The 22,223-nt window shown below is 51.4% G+C and overlaps 1 protein-coding gene across 1 annotated transcript in view; it reads left to right on the forward strand.

Annotated features, from left to right (window-relative positions):
- Positions 1-22,223, forward strand: part of INPP5J (inositol polyphosphate-5-phosphatase J) — a 66,524-nt gene that overhangs the window by 18,908 nt on the left and 25,393 nt on the right. Inside the window, exons 3-6 of the mRNA XM_084819540.1 lie at positions 6,663-6,773; positions 13,503-13,611; positions 19,337-19,453; positions 20,848-21,023. Coding sequence (XP_084675666.1) covers positions 6,663-6,773; positions 13,503-13,611; positions 19,337-19,453; positions 20,848-21,023 — 513 coding nt within the window. The remainder of the gene's footprint in view (positions 1-6,662; positions 6,774-13,502; positions 13,612-19,336; positions 19,454-20,847; positions 21,024-22,223) is intronic.

Genomic DNA, 22,223 nt, shown 5'->3' on the forward strand with positions numbered 1-22,223 from the left:
CCCCTTGCTAGTTAATCACTAGGGTGGCCAGGTGTCCTACTTTACTCTCTATTTTGGAGAGCTGGCAGAGGACAGTCCTCTATTTGAAGGTGTCCTATATTTGATGGGCAGTCCAGTCCAAGTCTATGTTAAAGTCAAAGAACCAAGAGGAGGGAGAGCAGGCAGGGGCCTTGGAGTTGTCCATCAACGCCGAGGACCTGGGCAGCAGGCTGAGCCGCAGGCACACAGGTAACCTGGACAGCCATCTTGACTATGGTGTCACCTGGACAGCCATCTCGGCTATGATGAGATGTATTGTAGGATATAGGAACATAGGAAGCTGCTTTATACTGAGTCAGACCTTCGGTCCATCTAGCTCAGTGTTGTTGACACTGACTGGCAGCAATGGCTCTCCAGGGTTTCGGGCAGGAGTTTCTCCTAGCTTTACCTGGAGATGCTGGGGATCGACCTGGAGACCTTCTGCATGCAAAGCAGATGCTCTATCACTGAGCCGCGGTATTTCTATTTAAATAATAGTTATTATTTCTAAGGCTGTACCTGTGTGTGTGTATTTGCATATGCAAATAGATGCAAATTGCTGTCCTCTTTTGTCTTCTTTCCTGGTGATGAATTTCCTCTGTTTTGGCAAGGCATAAATGGCCACCTTGTTCAAATCTCTCTCTCCCTCTCCCTCCCTCCCTCTCCCTCTCCCTCTCCCTCTCTCTCTCTATATATATAGAGAGAGATCTCCATGTGCTAGGTGCTGGACCTTATATATATATATATATATAGAGAGAGAGAGAGAGAGAGAGAGAGGGAGGGAGGGAGGGAAAGAAAGAAAGAAAGAAAGAAAGAAAGAAAGGAAGGTTTGTGTAAAGCAGCACAATAGCAAAGCACCAAGGAGGCTATGGGTCCACTGTGGATGCCGTCAGTGTTAAGGTAAAATGTATAAGAAAGATAGAACGACTAACAACAGAGTATTACAAAAATATGTTTTAAGCTAAACATTTTGGCTTCCGCTCTCATCAGTAGCTGTGCTGTTAAATAGGAATCAGGAGTGGCAGTTTGGAATGCCTCCACAGGAGAATAAACAGAGGCATGATTGGTATAATACTTACGAATTGTCCTCCAGGTTAAGGCCATTGGGATGAAGAGTTCTCAGTCTATAGAGCCAGAAATTTATTGGAACCAACTGTAAATCTGAGAGACTATGTGCAGGAGAGCTGAAATATCTTACAACAAGCTGCTCCAGGGTTTTTTTTTTTTGGTAAGAATCATAGATTTGTGGTTACGGAATCTTGTTCTTAGGTCCATTGTAGTTTTCCTGACAGATTGCATTCGACATTCTTTTTTTTTTAGTCCAAATGGCCTTAATCCGGAGGGCAATTCGTAAGAGTTACATCAGTCATTCTTCTGTTTTTTCTCCTAAGGAACTTTCATCTCCAGACATTCCAAACTGCCACTCCTGATACCCAGTTAACAGCACGGCTCCTGACCAGGGCAGAAGCCGAAACACTTGGCATAAAATATATTTTTAATACCCTTTTGTTAGTCTTTCTATCTTTCTCATCTGTATATAAGCTTACCTTATACAAGGTGATAAGAGCCCATAATTATTATTGAGCTCCTCAGCAGAATAAGTGGGCTCTCTCTCCTTCTAGCTCTCCCCAGTGACTCTACCCCTCAAGGGCTAAACCAACCAGTCCATAGGGGTTACACTGCTGCCCAGAGGTGGGAGTCCTGGAGAATGGTGGGTCCTTTGTCCCCTCCTCCACTCGCTCAAGATATATAAGATCTGAAGAGAAACCAGAGCTCAGGATATATGCTACCAGCAGGCCACCACTGGGAGCAGAGTTAACTGTGGCTGGACTGCCACACAGTTCTGAAGTGGCATGACTGATATTCCCCCAAATCAGTCTCATCTGAATGTGCCGTTGCCTTCCTGAGTCCAGACTTTCTTCCCCAATGCCTGGCAGCCTGATGTCTCCTATCAAACAACATGAAGCCAGCATAGATGGTTGGGGGATGCTGGGAGTTGTAGTCCAGCACATCTGGAGGGCACCAGGTTGGGGAAGGCTGACGTAAGAGGTCCCTTGCTGGATGATACCAAAGGTCCATTAGTCCAGCATCCTGCTTTTCCCACTGGCCAGCCAGATCATGCCTCTCCGAGAAGCTTTCCAGCAGGGCTTGCAGCACCTAGCACATGGAGATTTGCCGCTTTTTTCCGTGGAAGTCTATTTACTGAGAAGGGTCTATAGGGGCTGGTAGACATTATTACATTGCTGTTAAAAACCATCAAAGGTACCGGCTTTCATCGTATCACTTCCCGAGTCTCCCCATGGGTAATTTCATAGGGGATATTTTAATGCTGGCCTATTCATTTATTCAGATCTAAACAAGAAATGCACCCTGGAGTGGCAGTGATTTTAAAGAAATTAAGGCACTGATTTATTTATGTGTTTGAAATATTTTTATGCCGCTCCTCAGCCAAAAAGTCTCCTGGACCAGCTTATATATAATCCATTAAACAAGACAGGCCCTGCCAAGCTAAAGAGACACAACACACAAGGAAAAAGGGACGAGGAGGGAAGAGGTGCTAACATTTAGCACCCATGTACCATCTGTGCCATTGGTGCACAACCCACAGCCTCCCAGGGGCTTAACTGTGCCCCCCCAGGGTGCTCTGACCCCTCCCCCACTGCCAAATTCCCCCCCCATATCCAGCGGATTGTACCACTGCAATTTTGGCCATTGTTTCTGCTGCGGCCAGGTGCTCCCCCTCTCTCCGCTCCCTTCTCCAGTGATCCTCATACAGTTCACTCTTTCCCTGCTGCCAGCAATAAGGAAAGAGCAAAAACTGTGCCTGGATCGCTGGGGTCTGTGCATGTGCGTATATGTGCATGAGTGAACGTGCGGCCCCCAACCCAGCCTCACGTGCGGCTCTCAGGGCTGAAATGGTTGTGCCCCTTGATCTTTGCAAAGGCTCTGACAGTGCAATTCTAGGCATGTCTACTCAGAAGTAAATCCCACTGCATTCAGTGGGGCTTACTCTCGGGTAAGTATGTGTAGGATTGAGCCTTAAATGTCATTTATCACTGTTCATCTACCACCAGTGCGCTTAACGTCTTGTGCCTCTGGATCGCTGTCTTCGGATGACCGTACCAAGACATATGCGCTTGGGGCCAGTTTTGCTGCTCTTTGGTGGGTTGGGCTGTGAGATGGGAAATGCAGGGAGCTGAGGAGGTAGCAAAGAGAGAAACAAAGGTGGATGAATGCAGACAAGCATTTTCCTGCTGTAGGACACTAGGAATCTAGTCACACGTGCATCGACCAGGCTGCATCTAATAGTCGTCCCCCTGGGGAGAACGGTACCTCACTGTGGCTTTCTGATCCGGTGTGGGCAAAATGCTACTCACTGCCTCGGCAAATGCTTCAGATTGCTGCTGCTGCTGTTACCCAGTGGTGCAGTTAGGGGTGAACCTCGGGGCCAACATCCCATTCCCCCCCCCACGCAGGGGTCCCCCAAATGACCACGCAGAGAGCAGCAGGTGATGAGGACATCTGGGCAGCAAAAGCACACTCCCTTTTATTCTTGTAGTCACGATGGCGCTATGATTTAAGTGAGCGTAAAATGCAAACCTGCACATGGTCAGAGTCTTTTCCTTTTTATAATCAGCATTGGCCATCGGTTTTGTTCTCATTGTTTTCACAGAGCAGGCATGCAGAAGCCCTTGTAAAGCAAGGGGGATGGCAGTGGGAGGGTGCGTGCGCGAACCTGTGGGGGGGAAGAGAATGTTATTTGGGTGTTTCACAACTGAACCGTCTTAAAGGGCCCCCCATAAGGCCATTAAGGCCTGGGTCTAAAATGGCCTCGCTGCCCCGCTGCTACTCCTTGTGAGTCGCCCTCCACATGTTGAGGATGTGTAGGGCCATCAATGGGATTTGCAGCTGCAGGGCTGGGAAGATACCTTGCCTGCCCTAGCTAGCTTTGGAGCTGTGGAGCCAATATGGAAGCACCCCACAGAGCCAGAGTCAGGGGTGTGTGCATGAAACGAACCACACCGTTTTGCAAGGGTGCAGCCAGAAGCCAGCCAATGCCTGCTGGCACTGATCAGCTCTCGCTGCTCCCACGTCCACTGCCACCAAGAAACCTCTCCTCCTCGCTCCAATCCCTTGTGTACTTTTGCATTGTTTTTAAAAAAATCATTAACTTTTTTTTAATGAGGCATCCAATGAATGGATAAACATGTGAATGCTCATGCAGCATTAAAAAAAAAAATGTAAAAGGCAAACAGCCCACCTGAACCAGGAGTGGGAGGCGAGAATTGCCGACTGACGGCTGAGACAGCCTTCTGTTTTCTATCTGGCAGTGCAGTTACGAAGCTGGGCGTACCCCACGCACAGCCGAGGGATGCGCTGTCAGTTCCCTCGTTCCTATTATGTCTCCCTTCACCCCCATCTAGGCTTAGCCTACAGCCCCCACCCCACCCCGGGACCATGAGGGCGAGGTGGCTGCACATGGCAACATATATCGGGCTGTGGCTGAGTCCCTCTCCCCTTCCACAAAAAAGTGGAGGCCATATGGAAAGGGTGGTGAACCTCGTTCAGCCCCAGGACCAAACTCAATGGGGGGGGGGAGCATTCCAGGAGTGGGTGGGGCCAAAGCAAAAAGCAAAATTCATTTAAAAACACCAGCGTATTGTCACTTCCTGCCAGGAAGAAAGCCTGGGGAGAAGAGGCATTTCAGCCTCTGAGAATGGGGAAAAAATGGCACAAAAGCTGAGAAACCACCAAACAACTGGTGGTTTGGGGAAAGGTGGCCCAGGGGAAGGGCATGTTTGGCCCTTGGGCCTGGAATATGGGAATAAAATTTAACGGTATCTTTCCCCTGTAGGTTGAAAAGCAGCTGGGAGGGAAAATATGGCCAGGATGTGTTAAGGGGCGCCTTTCCCTCTTCCACACCCCACGTTGTTCCTCTGCAGAGTCTGCTTTCCGTTAAAAAAAGAGCCATGTATCCATGCAGAATGTGCAATGCGTAATCTGGCCCTCCCCAAGGTGGCAAGCATCTGCCTGAGGTGTTCTGTTTTGGACTGCAGGTGGGGGAGGCGAACACAACTGAACACTCTTCCACCCACACATGCATATCCCCTGCATGTAGAAAACTAACAGTGTGGCAGGGAGAAAGATAGGCTAGAACCTCTCTCTGTGACATGCTAGTTTTCTAAGTGAAGGGAATGTATTTATTTATTTTGTATAGAGGAACATTTGATCGTATGAGCCGTGCCCCCCCCCCCAGCTTGAAGTGGTGCTACTCAAGGCAGAGGTTTTACAACCCAAATGAGGACTTTGGCCTTTGACTGCACAGGAGAAACACGAGTATAGACCAGTGAGAGAAGCCTGCAATACACACGGGATGTTTGTCTGCATCAGAGCTGTGTGTTAATTGCATTATAGTGCATCATGATAAGGGTGTGTGTGTGTGTGTGTGTGTGTACTCAGAACCTTGCAGAATGTTCTCCCAAGCCCCACGTGGGGCCACGTGGTTGTATGCTCTCTGTAGCAAGTTGCTACTTGGAAACTGGCCAGTGTCTGTGTCCACACTTGGAGCTAGTTGGCACAAGTGAACCTACCCACTCCCTTCCCCTTCCAAGTGCTTCCTCATGTGTGCAGGTTTTTGAGCAGAAAAGAAATCTGTACTGTGAACCAGCCAGACACAGAACCAGCCTCAGCCGTTCCCATGACCAGCCACCACAGCTGTTGTAGGGACAGTCACAGCGGAGTCTGGTGGCTCTGACGTCAGTGGGGCAGTGAATCCGCTCCAGGTTTCAGTCAGACCCAGTCCAACCTCTAAAGGAGCTAACCAAGGAGCACTGCACAGTCAAACCACAGAGCCAGTGTGGTGTAGTGGCTAGAGTGTTGGGCTGGGAGCCGGGAGATCCGGGTTCTAGTCCTCACTCAGCCTGGAAGCTCACTGGGTGACTTTGGGCCAGTCACAGACTCTCAGCCCAACCTACCTCACAGGGTTGTTGTTGTGAGGATAAAATAGAGAGGAGGAGGAGGATAATGTAAGTCGCCTTGGGTTCCTTGCGAGAGGAAAAAAGGCGGGATATAAATGCAATAAATAAATAAAATAAATAAATGGCTGCTTGGTGCAGCTAGGGCTGGGTTTGGGGGCCAAAGCCAGGACCCTGCAGCCCCCGAAACGGCTCCCCAGACAGTGGCAGGTGCTGAGGACATCAGGGCAGCAGAAGCAAACCCCATCTTTTCCTGCAGTCATGGTGGCGCTATGATTTTGGGGAGTTTAAAAATGCCAAAGTGCACATGCCCAGAGCGTTCTGTGTGTTTTTAAAAACCAGGGCTCGCAAACAGTTTGTGGTTGTAAAGCGTGCCACGGCAGTTGGAGGAAGTGTTCGCTGTGTGCTTCACCACTGAAGTAGTACACGTGGGCATCTAAAAGGAGGTCCGATAAGACCACCACGCCCAGTCGAAAATGACCTCGTGGCACCACTCGTCTCCACCTTTGGCCCGGTTCACGTGGTAGTTTCCCCAAACGATCCTTCCCATGGACAGGGAACGCCCACCCACCCTCACAGACAGGGTGCCCGTTTGTGTCCTGTACAGGGTGCCATATGTCTTGGGGGAAAGGCCTCCCGACCCTTGATGCTCCCTCTGCTTCTTCTCAGCATCACTGTGGTCACCTGGAACGTTGGCACGGCCATGCCGCCTGGCGACGTGACGTCCCTCCTGCACCTCAACACCGGGGACTCCAATGACACGGACATGGTCGCTGTTGGGTAAGGAAAAGGGCTGGCAGGGACACTCCTCTTGGGTCTGCATGTGTGTGAACCCCCAGCCAATCTCACAGAGCCATTTGGCAGCCTGGAAGACAGGGATTCCCAATTGTGGGCTGGGAAACACACGAGGATGCCCCCCGCATGAGTGGCCAAAGTATGCCTTGGAAAACGAAGCATCCCCCATTTTGGAGGCCCCATAGAGTATTGTTCCCCGCCGCTCTATCCATTAGTGACATTGTCAAGGTCCCACATATGACCTGGGCCCCGTGGCCAAACCCCTTAAGGATCTCCTGCCTCCTTAAGGGTTCCACCTTCCTTCTTTTGAGCTTCCCCTTGTAACATGGGGGGGGGGGAGAGTGACTGACACTCTAAGCACAGGGTTTACCCACAACACTTTACTAGTATATTTAAAGCAAACCTATCACAACTCAAGGTATTTACACAATACTGCTGAGTGATACAAAAGGCCTTAAAAGATAACGGAAGTTGCAAAATGCAAGTTCCTTTACGGTCGTTGTCCACTGCTCCTTCCTGCTCTCCCTTCAGACTCTGCTCTCACTTCAGGCTCTGGCTGCCTCTCTGCTGTCGTCTCGACTGCAGCCTGGTCTTTCTAACTCTTACTGTCTCTCTCGCTCTCTTTATATATCCTCTTCCCTCGAAACTAAAAGCGCCGCTTCAAATCTGCAGCCATGAAACTTACAGGGGAATTGAAACTGAAACTTAACTGGGGAAATGAAACTACTCCTGTCAGGGTTACCTGCTCCCAGCAGAAAACGCCAGGCCTCTAAGCCCGACCTTTCGCCTCTGTAGGCCTCAAACCTTCAGAGACATCACGCTGAGGGAGGGGCCGAGGATGTGCCCGGATTCCCTGGTGAAGCCTGCACTGCAGCTGACCCATGCAGAGGGGCAGGGCTGGCTCCAGGTTTGGAGGGCCCTTGCGGAAGACGCCCTCCATGGGTCTCAGCGAGTCTCCCTTCTGACTGCCATTGTCACCCGCTGCTCTCACTCCTCCTGCTCCTAATGCCAACGCTTGCTTGCTTGCCTGGCAGGCCGGGAGAGAGCCAGGGGGCAAGGAGGCCGCGGCATCCCCCGCACCTCCTCCTCACTGCCAGACGAGAGGCAGGTGAACAGGCAGGTTGCGGTGGGGAAGAGGAGGAGTAAGTCAAGGAGGTTCTTGTCAGTGGGCCCCTGCCGGGGTGTGGGCTCTTGGCAGGTGCCCGAACGTGCTTAACCTTGATGCCGGCTGATCCCCAAAGCACAGGAAGATGGGAACAGGCCGACGCTATTGAAACAGTTGGGTTATGGTGGGAGAGGCAAAGAGGCCTGGAGGAATTTATCCTGGCTTCTTGATAAAATCCAGCCTGCGGAGAGAAGGACTGAAAACAGGCCGCTTAACAAGATCAGCCTCAGATGGCCTTCTCTCTGTCCCATCAGCCAGGACAGCTAGACTGGTGGGGATGAGGGAGAGGGCCTTTTCTGTGGTGGCCCCCACTCTGTGGAACTCCCTCCCTAGGGAACTCCGTCATGCCCCCTCTTTAATGAGCTTCCATCGTGCATTAAAAACGTGGTTGCTCAGGCAGGCATTTGGGGTGGCTTAGGGTATTTCAGAAAATGTTTTTATTGTAGAATTTTATTGTTTTAAACTGTTTTTTTTGTATGTTGTACATTGCCCAGAGTGGCTGGGTGACCAGCCAGATGGGCGATTAATAAATTTAATAATAAAATAATAAATAAATAAAACAGGGTTGAAATGGATTTGCTCCCCCCAAATTCGATATAGTTTCTGAATGCTCGAATAGTTGTTGAACATTTTGTATGTGTATTTGGCATCCAGTTATACTTTATTTCAATATTTTCGCATTGGTACAGATTTGGATAGCTGGCAAACAATGGTATTTAGTATTTGAGAGCTGACATCTAATGGCATGTAGTATTTGATAGTATTTGTCCACTTATGAGCTTTTGTATGAGATGCCTGCCAAAATCAAAACCATTAAGAGATGGTAACAAGTCTCAGGCACTCTATGTTCATGATGAAGTTTTGACTTGGGTTGCAAATTTAAAACATCACTGTGAGGGTTTGGCAATACTGGAAATTTTGGCAAATTTTGAATACTTGTGAATATTTAATTTGGTTCTAACTGTACCAAAAGGAAGGAATTTCTGATGGTGCCACTTTTCTTTCCTCTGTGTGACAAGCAGAACCTTCCAAAATTTACCCAGCTCTTAAGTACGGGACCCACCTCATCCTGCTTCTGGGCATCCTTACCAGCATCAGGACCCTTAGGGGGCCACATTTTGTAAATTGGCTCTCTTGTACCCTGATCTGCAGAAATTGAGCACATGATCTCTGCCTGGAGATAAAAGGGTTCATCACACAGTGCTTTTATCCTGCTGTTGAGATGGCTGTGTCACAGAAGTTTGCGGGCTCTTTTAGATGACGCCGTTACTCTCCAGGGTGTCTCCCGCCATTTCCTCCAGCTTATCCCACGTTTTCCCCAAACACAATAAATGTGGTATTTTTTCCAGCCCATGGAACAGGAGCGCCATGACCTCGACGTCCCAGTGAAATTCTTCAATAGCAGAAGAAAGCTCTGTGTCTGCCTGCTGTGGGTGTTTGTTTACAGTTGTTGGGGGCATGGTCAGGATGACAAAGGCATTGAGAATGGGAGCAGGGTTGCACAGAAGGAGACCTGAGCAGATTTGACAGGCGCCGGGGCAAGAATTGCCTGCTGGTTGCGACTCCTGCCTCCACATTTCTCAATTGGAGGGAGAAGAGGGTAAAATGCTTCCCTGCAATGAAGGGAGACACATCTGATCCCCCACCCCACCAAGCTCAGAAGCAACATCCCCTTTTGTTTCAGAGCACCCCATTAAGCTCAATGGGGCTTACTCCCAAGGAAGTGTGCTGAGGGCTGCAGACTTACAGGGCGATCTTATGTCTACTCAGGAGTAAGTCCCATTGCATTCAATGGGGCTTACTCCTACATAAGTATGCCAAGGGTTGCAGACTTATGGCACAATCTTACATTTTATGTCTACTCAGAAGTAAGTCAGAGGTTTCCTGGGGGCTGCGAGAAAAGATTATAGCAGAAGTTAAGCTACGAAAACAAGGCTCCCTCCCCCCTGCCTTTACACACATGCCAGGGAGGAAGGGAGGCGTTCCTTCTTTTCAAACCACATGGCTGTCGTGTAAAGGAGCCCTTCCTAATCCCACAAAGAAACCGAAAGCAGGAAGCTGCGGGAATGTAGAAACCCCCAAAGTGATGGGGAAGTTCTTACTTGTAAACTGTGTGCATTCTATCTCTTTGTTAAAGGCACAGGAGTAGAGCCAGAAAAAAGGTGGCATCCGGACAGGGATGCAGAGCTTGGGTCCCCAGGACCCCTGTGGCTCCAACCCTGAGAGTGGGCATTGCAGGGGAGGCTCTTCGTCTTGAATGGCCAGTTAAGACCCATTAGCTTTATGAAAGACCTACAGAAGACATACAGAATACAGAGAGAAATGGATTAATACAGCTGCCTGTATTTTTTTTTACTCTCCTTGGGGGCGTGGCTATGGGGACTGTCTTGATGAGTGCCTGCATTTCAAAATTTCCCACTACAGCACTGTTTGGGGTGGGTGGGGGGAGCCATATTAACATGGAGGCAGAGCTAATAAGAAATCTCTCAAGCCATGTAGAAGCCCCCCATCCCCTTGACTGAAGGATTTTACTCCTTCTCCTAAAGATCTGGAGGAGGAGGAGGGCTAAAGCCTATAAGGTTAGGTCAAACCCAGACATGTGGCAGGCTGAGAAGTTTCTTTGTTCTGAGCCCATAAGATGTTCATGGGGGTAGCAGCATCTTCTCTTTCCCTGCTGTGATTTAAAAGCTCGCAATCCCTTACTCATCAAAATGCTCTCGATCCACAGAATAGATAGAAGTCGCAAGGTGGAGGCGAAACCTCTTGGCCCAGGAGCACTCGCTGGTCCGAGGTCTCTCTTGGCAGGCCTCAGAGTCCCTTTTGGCTGTTGTTGCAAATGATTTGTGATGCTGCAGGAAGGAGCAGCTCTCTGCTTTTTATGCTCCTGGGGTTGAGCCAGGGCATGGGCTCGATAATGCCAGTGAGAGAGAAAGGGACTTCCCAAAGGAAGCAAACCTTTCTAGTTTTCTATGTCCTCAGGCCAGCATCTCATGAAAGCAAACCCCACCACTGGTACAATTAAATAGGAATTCAGAGCTCTGAACAGTAGAAATAGAAATGTCCAAGTCAACCCAAAATCTTCCCCTGAGCCTGCCCCTCAGGTTAGCTGAAGTTTCCACATTGATGAGGCCAAGCTTTTGAGGGGATGCATGCTGAATCATCAGTCTTGGCCTGGAGTCAGATGCTAGGTTTTTTCTTTCAGCGAGAAGAAGGAGGTACAAAAGAGTTTTTACACTTACTTATCCCACATTTATTTCTGGTTAAATAGATCTGCAGGGTTTTTTTTTTTGGGGGGGGTGTCATTTCAAAAGCCCTGGAAAACCTGTTTGACTGGCAGCAACAGTGGGACAAAAGAAATATGTGTGGTTGAAGTGGATAGAAGGAATGACCTGACCTCTGTTTCATTATGTAAATAAAAAAAGGGTTTTCCTCCCTGATCAGAGGTTCACAATTCCATAGAGGTACACAGAGATCTGCAACGGAATCAGCAAAAGGAATATGGCAGAAGCATCTTTGCATTTCTTGGAGGTCTGTTGACCAGTACATCACCTGTAGACCAATTGTGACAAAGCCTGTGGGCTGTCTAATTTGAACCTTGGCTTGTGGCCACCCAGCCTTGGAAGCTAAGTAATGTGTGATGGAGTATTCCCCCCACCCCTGTGCCTCCAAACTGGCCTCTGAGCATATGCTGAGAGCCCTTACTTCACCAATGAGTCACTGCATCCAGGGAGGAGGTTGCTTCCTGGATGCAGTGGCGTGTGGGGACACTGGCACCTAGGTTGGGGGAGAGAACTCCAAACAGGGTGGAAAGCTGGCACTTCTTTCTGACAAATTACGTATCAGTGGAGGGAAAGTTTCAGGATTTGTCACTTTTTAGAGTTAAGAACCAAAGAATTGAAGAAGAGCCCTGCTGGATCAGACCAAGGGTCCATCTACTCTAGCATTCTGTTCACACAGTGGCCAACCAGCTGTCCATGGGAAAATGCCCTACCCCCATGTCTGGCTTGCCTGGCCATGCGGGGGGCGGGGCGTTGCGGGTGGGCAGGGTGAAGAGGCATCACAGGCTGCCATTGGGCAGCCCTTCGCGCCATTCAAGAGGGGAGGGGCTGGAGTGGTTTTGTTCTCAATCCCCGCCCCTCCCCAAGCAGCCTCTTGCTTGTGCGCCCATGGGAAACCCACAAGCAGGACACGAGTGCAACAGCACCCTCCCACCCATATTCCCCAGGAACTGGTGTACCTAGGCATACTGCCTCTGAGCCTGGAGGTAGCATATAGCCATCAGGACTAATAGCCGTAGGCTTTTACCTAGGGAGGTGGTGGGTTTCCCACACTGGTGGTGTTCAAGACGAGGCTGGACAGCCATCTGTCAGGGATGCTCTGACTTGGATTCCTGCATTGAGCAGGGGGTTGGACTCGATGGCCTTGTCATCATCATCGTGGCAATCACTCGTGACCAAGTAGGATTGTCTTCCAGAAATAGAGTCTTAGCAGTGGGTCTGCAGGTGGCTGTGAAGGCCAATTCTGGATCCACGCAGCCTCCCACAGTGAGGACACAGGTTTCCAGGTGGAAGGCGGTCACGATGAGGGTTTGCTTGATGTGCCTTCCACTGAGCTCATTTCTCCCTTTCTCCCTGTACTTGTGCTTGTTCAAAGTCCATAGCGCCTTTAATACAGGATGGCCTTGTAGGCCCCTTCCAACCCCACCATTCACCTCCATGAATTTTAAAGCCATCCAAATTGGTGGCCATCAATTCTGACTCCGTGTTTCCCCAGCAAAGTGTTCATGCCTTGATGGACCCTTCTGAGAGGGATTGATTTCCTAATATCTTGCCCTTGTTTTCTGCATTTTGGAGATGCCTTTAAAATGTTCTTGTTAGGGGTGACTTGCCAGAGTGCAGGCTTTCCCAGCCTGGTGCCCTCCAGAAATGTTGGACTATAACTTCCATCACCCTGCAGCTTGAGGTGATGGGACGGGAGTTGTAGTCCAACACACCCGGAGGGCACCAGGTTTGGGAATTCTGTGCCCAAGTTTCCATTCTTCAGGTGTTCTCTTCCCTCTCCAGAGTCAATAGAAATTAAGTCTGCTGGTGGGGGTGGGATGCATCACATCTCTGATGCACATATGTGCAAATGCATGCGCATGAATACTAAAGCCACCACACTGTACAGAGCCTGATGATTTCTACACTGATTTATACCCATGCCTGATTGCTTGTACACTGTAGGTGGTGAGGTTCATTCTGAACTGTTTCTAATTTTATTATCTGACAATTACGTTTTTCAAGTATAGCTTTAACCAGAAGAACAAACACTCTCTTTGCTTTTGAACTGGTGCAGGATGAGCGACTGCCAACTAACTGAGTACAGCGTACAGCAGGTGGGGGGAGTTTTCAGGCATGTGTACCATGGGTTACAGGCACTGATGGTTAGTGGGAGAACTGAATCGGGGTATTACATGAACACAAGGGTGTTCCTCTTTCATCTGCAAAATGTTGGAGGGCATGGTGTGTTCTTTCAAGCGCCCACGTGATTGTTGAACTTGTTTGCAGGCTGCAGGAGGTGAATTCCATGATCAACAAGAGACTAAAGGATGCCCTTTTTACCGACCAGTGGAGTGAGCTTTTCATGGAGGTGCTGAGCCCATTTAATTTTGTCCTGGTAAGCATTGAGGAAGCATCTTGCAGAAACCTGTGGACAGAGAGAATAAAAGCATGGCCCTAAATGCTGGTTGGAATGCATCGGTTCCTCCAAAATGGCAGTTGGAATGGATTCAGCCACAGTGGATGGGTTGCTTCTTTGGTGGTTTGGAGGGATATTGATTATCCTCAAATGGGCATCCAGAAAGGTGTTGCCCTTCCAAACGGACTCTGAAACGCACTGAGCTAGCTGGGAAGACGGACTGATGAAAGGTGAACTGTCAGCCCAGGCATCAGAAGGGAGCCCCTGCATCCAGTGACGCCAGGGTAGTTCAGGGCTTACAGCCTCCCTCCCATGCCTTTTTAGGCATAGGTTGTCATTCCAAATGGGCGTTCAGGAACATCCTTTTTAGTACATTTGTACCAGAGCAGTTTGGGTGCCGTTGTTCTGTCCCAGGGATATTGAAACTCTTCCAGCCTAAGGGCAAAATTCCATTTCAGAGAAACTCTCAGGGGCCGCATTCCAGGGGCCGGTGGGGCTGAAGTACCAAATAGGGATGTCACAGGCTGGGGCTTGGGGCCCAGCAAGGAATTGTTGACTCAGCTCCCCCAGGCACCAGTCTGTGGATTCCCATGCTTGCCTGACTCAGCGCTCACTGAGTCGGGTAAGCACGAGGATCCCCGATCCCTCACTGAGCCGCAAAATAGTGGCTCAGCCTTTTTCATAAAGGCCAATTTTATGCAAATGGTGGCCATAAGGCAGCCATTTATACATGATTTAGGCAGAAATCTACACTTGTGATCTTGCATAAAAGGCCACTTTACGGGCGCCATTTGCCTTTGTGAAATTGGCCTTTGCGAAAAAGGCTGAGCAACCATTTTGCGGCTTGGCGCGGGATCGGGGATCCCCACGCTTACCTGACTCGGTGAACGAGGGATTGCTTACCCAAACCTGTTACACGACTCGGCGAGGGATTGGGTGGCCGTGCGCCGCTCGCTGGGCACTTGCGGACCACCCAGTAACTTGCCGCACGTGGTGAGCAGGGCTGGCTGGCTGGTGGGGGTCTGGTGGTGCCAGTAACTGAGCCTTAGGAGAGCCATTTCAACCTCTTTGAATGGGGGAAAAGCTGTACAAAACCCGAGAAACCATCCAACAGTCGGTGGTTGGTGGAAAGAGGGTGGGGCTAAGGGAAGGGGGTGTGGCTATCTGGAACCCGGGGTGGCTTGATTGGGATCCCAGGTGGTCTGGATTTGTCCCCTGGGGCCTGAGATTTTGTAACCCTGCTCACGCCTTAGGTGACCTGTGAGCCCCTTGGCAACAAACTACCAGGGCCGGCCCCACCATTAGGCAGAGTGAGGCAGTTGCCTCAGGCGGCAGGTGCTAAGAGGCGGCAGCAAGGTGTTGGAGGAGAGAGCTGAGTACCACATAGTCTGCCCTGTGCCCCCGGAGCTAGTCTGCTGCCTTCAGGTGTGGCTGTCCTATCACCAGTGTTGAAGAAAGCTTTAATTGTCAGTCTAGTCAGCTTTTGTACCTGGAATGAGAGGGGGCGCCATCTTGTCTGCCTCAGGCAATAGAATATCTTGGGCCGGCCTTGCGAGCTACAAGTGGTGTGGAAGATCTGATTGGCAGGGCCAGCTCTCCCTGCCCACCAACGGCCAGCCTGGGTGAGCAAGGCCAGTCCAGAGCTTGAGAAGGCTTCTCTGCCCAGGAAGATGCTCCGGACCACCATGCTGGTGGTGGCGACCAATGCAGGGTCCCCTAGTTATGACCCCAGACCGCTCCCTGCCTTAGGCAGTGCTGGCACCATGCTGCCCCCTCACACCTAACTGTTCAACAGTGTAATTCTGTACATGTCTACTCAAGAGTAAGACCCCTTGCACTCAAGGGGACTTACTCCTATGTACGTTTGTATAGGATGCAGGAAGCAGCCTTGATTGATTCTGACCATTGGTCCACCTAGGCCAGTATCGCCCCTGCTTTGACTGGCAGCAGCCCGCCAGAGAGAACTTTCGGATGTCCTGCTACCGGATCCTTTTAACTGCAGATGGCAGACGCTGAGGGCTCCTTCACGCGAGGCGCGATGGGTCACTCACGGACGTTTGCGGGTCCTTTTGCTGACGATGTCAACCTCCAGGGCACATCCAGCAGTTTATTTTTACTTTGTCCCACTTTTTAAAAGCTCAGAGATAATGCACCATTTGAATGTAAATCCGCCATGTGTAATTAATGCTTTAACCACAGCCTGGAAAGAAGAAGCCATTGGGCTGGAGCAGGAAAATCACTCCTGCTCCCTGCCCCCGCCTCCTCCAGCATATCTGCCTGTTGCCCTGGGCTGGAAGGAGAGTTTTCTTGGATGGGCTTGGCGAGGCTCAAAGTGAGCCTGGAGCTGGTGGGGAAGGAAGAAGAAGATAGCAATCCCCCATGGAAGACAGCGACCCCCCCATGTAAACAACTGACAGCAACAAAGAGAGAGGTCGTTGCTTGGATCTGTTGGGAGACCCATGGACTCACGGCTCGCTCTCTCGCTCTCCACCCCAAGGCTGCAGAGAACTTGCAGCCTGTGTAATCTCACATAGAAACCAGAAGCAGAAGTCCCAGTAAATTGCGGAATAAAAAGCCTGGTGTGGGGAAGCCCTATGTCTGGGATCTTCTGCATGCAACCCACCTTGCTCCCTGCCCCACCGGGCAGCTGCTTTGGCATTCCTAAAAAAAGAGGACAAAAGAGGACTCAGATTTGTATATGCTAAGACAGATGTATAGATGCAAATTTAGAAACAGTTATATAGTCTAATAGCATCACTGATGCAATGAATGTGGACTTGAGCATGCTCCGGGAGAGAGCGCAGGACAGGAAGGCCTGGCGTGCTATGGTCCGTGGGGTCACAAAGAGTCGGACACGACTGAACGACTGAACAACAAAAATATAGTCTAAATAGAAGCACCATACATGCGACCGTAGTGGGGCCCTGTGTGCCGTGCGCCGTCTGCTGTCTTACACTGCTTTATCTTCAAACAGGCTTTGGACTGGACAGATCTTCAGATCTGTTTCACTGCTCCGGAATCTGTTTAGATATGGAGCGGTATATAAGCGTTGTAAATAAATGAATAAATAGAGGGCACCTTCCTCTGACAGCCCCTGTCCTCTGTAAATTAGGACACCTGGCCACCTTTCCTTTTCTTGCTGGAAGTCCCTCATCCTTGGCTGCTCCACTTTGCCAGGGAAGCAGCTTGCAACCCACTCTGACTGGGGAAACCACAGAAACAGAGCAGCAAATGCCAGATCTCCCTCTCATACCACCCAACACACCCTCTCCCATCTCGGGCTCCCATCTCAGACATTTGTCCAGCCGCCAGCCGTGCTAGGACTGGCATCCATGGTGCCCTGTCCAAAACAAAGCACCATAGGCCCTGAATCCTCATATATAAATCAAATCAAAATAAATCCATATTTGTGCTCAGGAGTCCTCGTTCTTCCTACGGTGGCCCTTTTAGAAGAACTCTCTTGCATCTGGCCTAGTCACAGGGACAGTCACACCTGTGGGCTTCTAGGATACAGGTGCTGGCCAAGGATGTGCCTTTGCTGCATGTGGAAGGTGGCAACTTCCTTTTGGCCCTTGTGGGGAGGGGCCAGGGCTCAGTGGTAGAGCTCCGACTCTGCACGCAGAAGATCCCAGGTTCAATCCCTGTCATCTCCAGGTAGGACTAGAGAAAACACTGCCTGGGACCCTGGAGAGCTGCCGCCAATCAGTGTCGGCAATACTGGGCTAGATGGACCAAGGGTCTTACTTGGAATAAAGCGGCTTCCTATGTTCCTGTTTTGAAGGGCAGCAGCTCACGGTGACAGTATGTTTATCCACCAAAGAGCAGCGGTACATAGCGTAACACCCAGTGTATGAGAATGAGCATGACTGCAATCCTGGGCATAGTTAGCTGGGAGTAAGCTCCCTTGAACTCAGTGGCCCTTGCTTCCGACTGCGTAAGCTTCCACTTCTAAAACACACTGAGCTTTAACAAGAGAGCCAACAGAAATGTGACCTTTTACCTCTTAATTAGAAACGCAAATAACCTTGCAAAGCAGTTACTGTTTAGCGGTAGCCTAAAGTAGGACTCCCAACAAAGAAAAGGAATAAAGAAGGGTCCAGGCTCCTCTTGATTATTTTCCTCAGTTTCTGACTTCCTCTGTGCGTGGGGGTCTCCAGTGTGGTGTCCATGAGCGCCAATGTGTCCACAGGCATCAGTTGGCGCCCACCACGTTTCCTGCCCTGCCTGATTTTCATTTTATTTCTTAAGGGATTATTATTATTATTTCGTACCTCAAAGGCTGGCATGACGTGAAGTAGAATTCTGTCCCCCAGCAGCATCTCTGTTTTGGTTTCAAATGGGTGGTTTTGTGTTTGGAAGCTCAGCCTCCATCTCCGCGTTGAACTTAGGTTCTCGGACAGTTTTCTTTTAGTCTCACAAGTTTGCCTTCTTGGTAAACGAGTGTTTTGTGACTGGCTATGCCCACCGTGGTAGCCATTTTATCAATGGGCAAGCCCCCCTCCCCACGGCAGCCATTTTGCGAGGGTGCCCGCAAACTACAATAAAGCTTGAAAGCCTCATTTTCACCTCGGCCACTCGCCAGAGCATGGAGAGGCCCTCAGTGACCCTCAGTTATGCCGGTGGGCTTGGACAAGGTGTGCACTGAAAAAGGTTCAGGAGCTGCCCTGCCCGCATTCTTCCTCAACCGCACCCCTGGTGACGTAATGATTACGTCCAGTGCGAGTGGTACTGAAGGGTTCTTGCCCTCGTGCTGGCTGGGATGCGGGGAAGGGCTGCAGCTCTGTGGAACAGCACATGCTTTGCATGCGCAGGGTTCCAAATCCCAACATTATTGCAGGCAGCGGCTGGGCTGGAAAAGTATTCTGCCTCGGCTTGAGATCTTCCGAGGCCACTTCCAGTCAGAGTGGACAATCCTGGGCTCGGCAGAGCAGTGACCTGCCTTGCCTATATCCACATCCTCATTCCGTGCACATGGGTCCAGCAAGAGTGTAAGCAAAGAGTCCGCCCGGGGTCTATTCCGACGGAAGCTGGTGGCGCTGATGTCAGCGTGGTGGTGAATGCACTCTGGGTTTCAGTCAGGTCCAGTCAGAACTCTAAAGGAGCTATCCAAGGTGCTGAACCCTATCCCTAGAATAGGTTCAGCATGTTGGACAGTCGTCTGGAGTTCTGACTGAAACCCAGGGCAGATTCACATCCCCGCTGAAATCGGAGCCACCCGCCTCCACTGCCTGAGCATCTCCCTGGGATCCTGGCTTCTTGGCAGAGGGCCTGGTCCCCCTCCCTCCCTCCCTCCCTCCCTCCCTCCCTCCCTCCCTCACTTCCCGCTGACATCAGAGCCGCCAGCCTTCACTGGCCTATTCGTAGAATCGTAGTGTTGGAAGGGACCTCGAAGCTCGTCTGGCCAAACCCCTTGCTCAGTGGAGGCTCTGCAGTGCCAGGTGCTGCTGCAGCATCCCTGGCAGAGGGCCGTCATGCCATGCTCAAATGCCTCCAGCGGAGGTGAATCTGCCACTTCCCAAAGCTGTCGGCTCTGCCGCTAAGCAGTTCTCAGCGTTAGGAAATTTCACCTAATGTTTATCCGAACTCTGCCGCCCTGCAATTCCCAGGGAGTCTCTGGGGACGCAGGATTAGAACTCAGTGCCCGGCTGCCTCCTTTAAGGGTGCGGAGGTGTTCTGCCTCACTCACTGCCTTTCACCACTGCAGGTGAGCACGGTGCGGATGCAAGGGGTCATCCTGCTGGTCTTTGCCAAGTACTACCACCTGCCCTTCCTGCACGACATCCAGACGGATTGCACCAGGACAGGACTGGGGGGATACTGGGTGAGTGTGCGGAGCGAAGGAGACATGGCTGTTGCTGCCTCATCAATCCATGGTTTATAAGATGGCGGAGTGATTGATGCCACTTTGCACATACTCAGAGGCACTCTTCTCTTCAGCTAGCCTCCAGGCACAGTTCTGGAGAATGCAGGGATTAGGCCAGTATTTCCTGACCCAAACTGTGTGCGGCAAGAGAGGCAGAAGCACACCTTGGAAAATTAAGCTGGTGGGTTGGATGCATCCCTTTGCTCACTGGAGTGCAGGAGCCCCAAGCCCCACCAGCCCCCTTCCTTGCTCTTCCAAGACAGATATGGCCAATAACATCACCCTAGACTTCTGGAGTTGGGAAAGAGCTTAGAGGTATCTCACCCGCTGCTCAGCGCAGGTTCTGCGATGGATTGTGGTGGCAGCTCAGCGTATTGCTTATGGATTGTCCTCAGGGCCGGCCCTACCATGAGGCAGAGTGAGGCAATGGCCTCAGGGGGCAGATGCTGGGAGGCAGCGGTGGCACTGGCAGCCCCCTAGCTGTTCCTCTTGACTGCACCAGGCATCCTTCTCTCCTGGAGGGCAGAGCTGGATGTGCCGCCCATCCCATCCCACACCCCATACGCTAGCCTGCTGGCCTGGGCATGGTGGGGGACCCATCCGGTTGCCAGTGTTGAAGCCACATTCGACTGCTTGTCCGGTTGGCTTCTCTGTGTGGAATAGGGCGGGGCGGGGAGCCATCTCGTCCTTTCCTTTGGGCAGCAAAGTATCTGGCCCTGATTGTACTTGGCTGGCAGTGGGTTGAGGGTTTCCTGGGCAAGATGCCCCCCACTCCTGGGCCTGCCCTGTTTCTCCCCATTGCACCCAGCACCTTCTGGATTTTTCTTTTTCAGGCCTGTTGACTGCGTTTGGGAGCCCTTGGACCTGTGTCCGGTGGTCCAACCCTAGCGGCTCCATGGGAGGGCTGAGTCCAGCACCTGGTGCTGCTGGGTAGCTGTCGGAACTGCAGCATCCTGGCCGGGCCCCCCTGCTGATGCCTGCCCTGCTCCCCCTTTAAACCTTCTTTACATTTCCCACATGGCTTTGGTGCATAGTGTGAGACTGGGAAATGGCAGCCGAGTCCAGCCACTGCTCGGAACGCTGTTTGTTTGTTTGATTGATTTTTACCCTGCCTTTCAACCAAAAAATGACACTCGAGGAGGTCTTCCACTGCCACATAAGCTCTGGGCCCACTGATGGAGGACAAGGTCCCCGTGGGCCCTGGCGGGACCTTTCCAACCTGGCCCCGGCCCGCTATCTGCCTATACCTGCTTGCTTCCACGGCTGAGTGGGGCAGGCCGGTCTGAGTGGTCTGTTTGTAACCCTCTCCTCCAGCCCCTGCAAATCCGCTCTCCGCCTTCCTCCTGATGCAGGGCAACAAGGGCGGGGTGAGCGTGCGCCTCTCTGTCTTTGGGCACATGGTGTGTTTCTTGAACTGCCACCTGCCGGCACACATGGAGAAGGCCGAGCAGCGCAGAGAGGACTTCACCACCATCCTCCACTTGCAACAGTTCGAGGGGCCGTCGGCCAGTGGGATCCTCGACCACGAGTGAGTACGTGGGCCTGCGGAGTCGGCCCCTCCTGAGCCCTCGAGCTCCCTCCCTCCCTCCCTCCCTCCCTCCCTCCCTCGCTCGCTCGCTCGCTCGCTTCTTTCTTGAAACTATTTGTATCCGTCTCCTCGGCCAAAACGGCTTCCTGAGCGGCTGACGAACGATCAGTTAAACAAGACGGTTCCTCCCTGCAGGCTTGTAATCTAAAAAGACAGAACACACAAGGAAAAGGGGATGGGGAGGGAAGAGGAAAAAAGAACGGAATGGCCCTGCTGGCCCTCTCATCGCCTTCGGCTTGGGGATTGGGGGCGTGGAATGAGTGGAGAGGCTGAGCTCGGGCCAGTCTCTAGCACAGCCTTCCTGAACCTGGCACCCTCGCATAGGTGTTGGACTACAACTCCCAGCACCCCCAGCCAGCATGCTGGGAGTTGTAGTCCAACACATTTGGAGGGCACCTGGTTGGGGAAGGCTGCTCTAGGATCATCTAGCATGCAGTGGCAGCTGGTTGCTCCAATGTCAGTGGGGCAGCAGATCTGCTCCGGGTGTCAGTCACAGCCAGTCAGAACCAAGGGGCAGATAGCTCCTTTAGACTTCTGACTGGTTCTGGCTGAAACCTGGAGTGGAGCCACCCGCCCCCTCTGCTAGCATGGGCTCCGGACAGAGCCCATGCTAGAACTCGCCAAGGCAGGGCACTTGTTGAGGCCCAGACCCAAATGGACAAGGCCTCTTCTTGCCAGTCAGGTGGCAGTGGGTAGAGCACCAGATTTAGGCCAGGGGAGTGACAGCTGAGATCCCTCCCAGCCATGGAACTCACTCGCTCGCTGTGAGCCAGTCACTGCCTCTCAGCCTAACCTACATCACAGGGCTGTTGTGAGGATTAAACGGGTTTTGTGTTTCCCGTGCTCAGCCCTGAGCTGTGGTAACTCTTGTGCAGCCTCTTCCGTGCTGCTGCTTTCCTGTGATGGAGAGATTAGGAACGGAGGAAGATAAGGCAGCTTGCTTTTTATACTGAGCTGGACCCAACTGGGCCACCTAACCTAACCCGGCATTTTTCTCATCCAGAGCCAAATTACGCATTGGACAGAGTTCTGTGGTTTTTTCCTGATGGCTGAAAAAATAAAAATGGAACTGAAAAGCAGACTTGGAGGCGGCTGCTAAGAGGGAAGTGTTACAAATTGCTGGGATTGTGGGGTGAGATA

This window comes from Heloderma suspectum, chromosome 13, assembly GCF_057233095.1.
Source record: "Heloderma suspectum isolate Gila_16-S chromosome 13, 16-S_ref, whole genome shotgun sequence".
In the NCBI taxonomy this organism is placed as follows: domain Eukaryota; kingdom Metazoa; phylum Chordata; class Lepidosauria; order Squamata; family Helodermatidae; genus Heloderma; species Heloderma suspectum.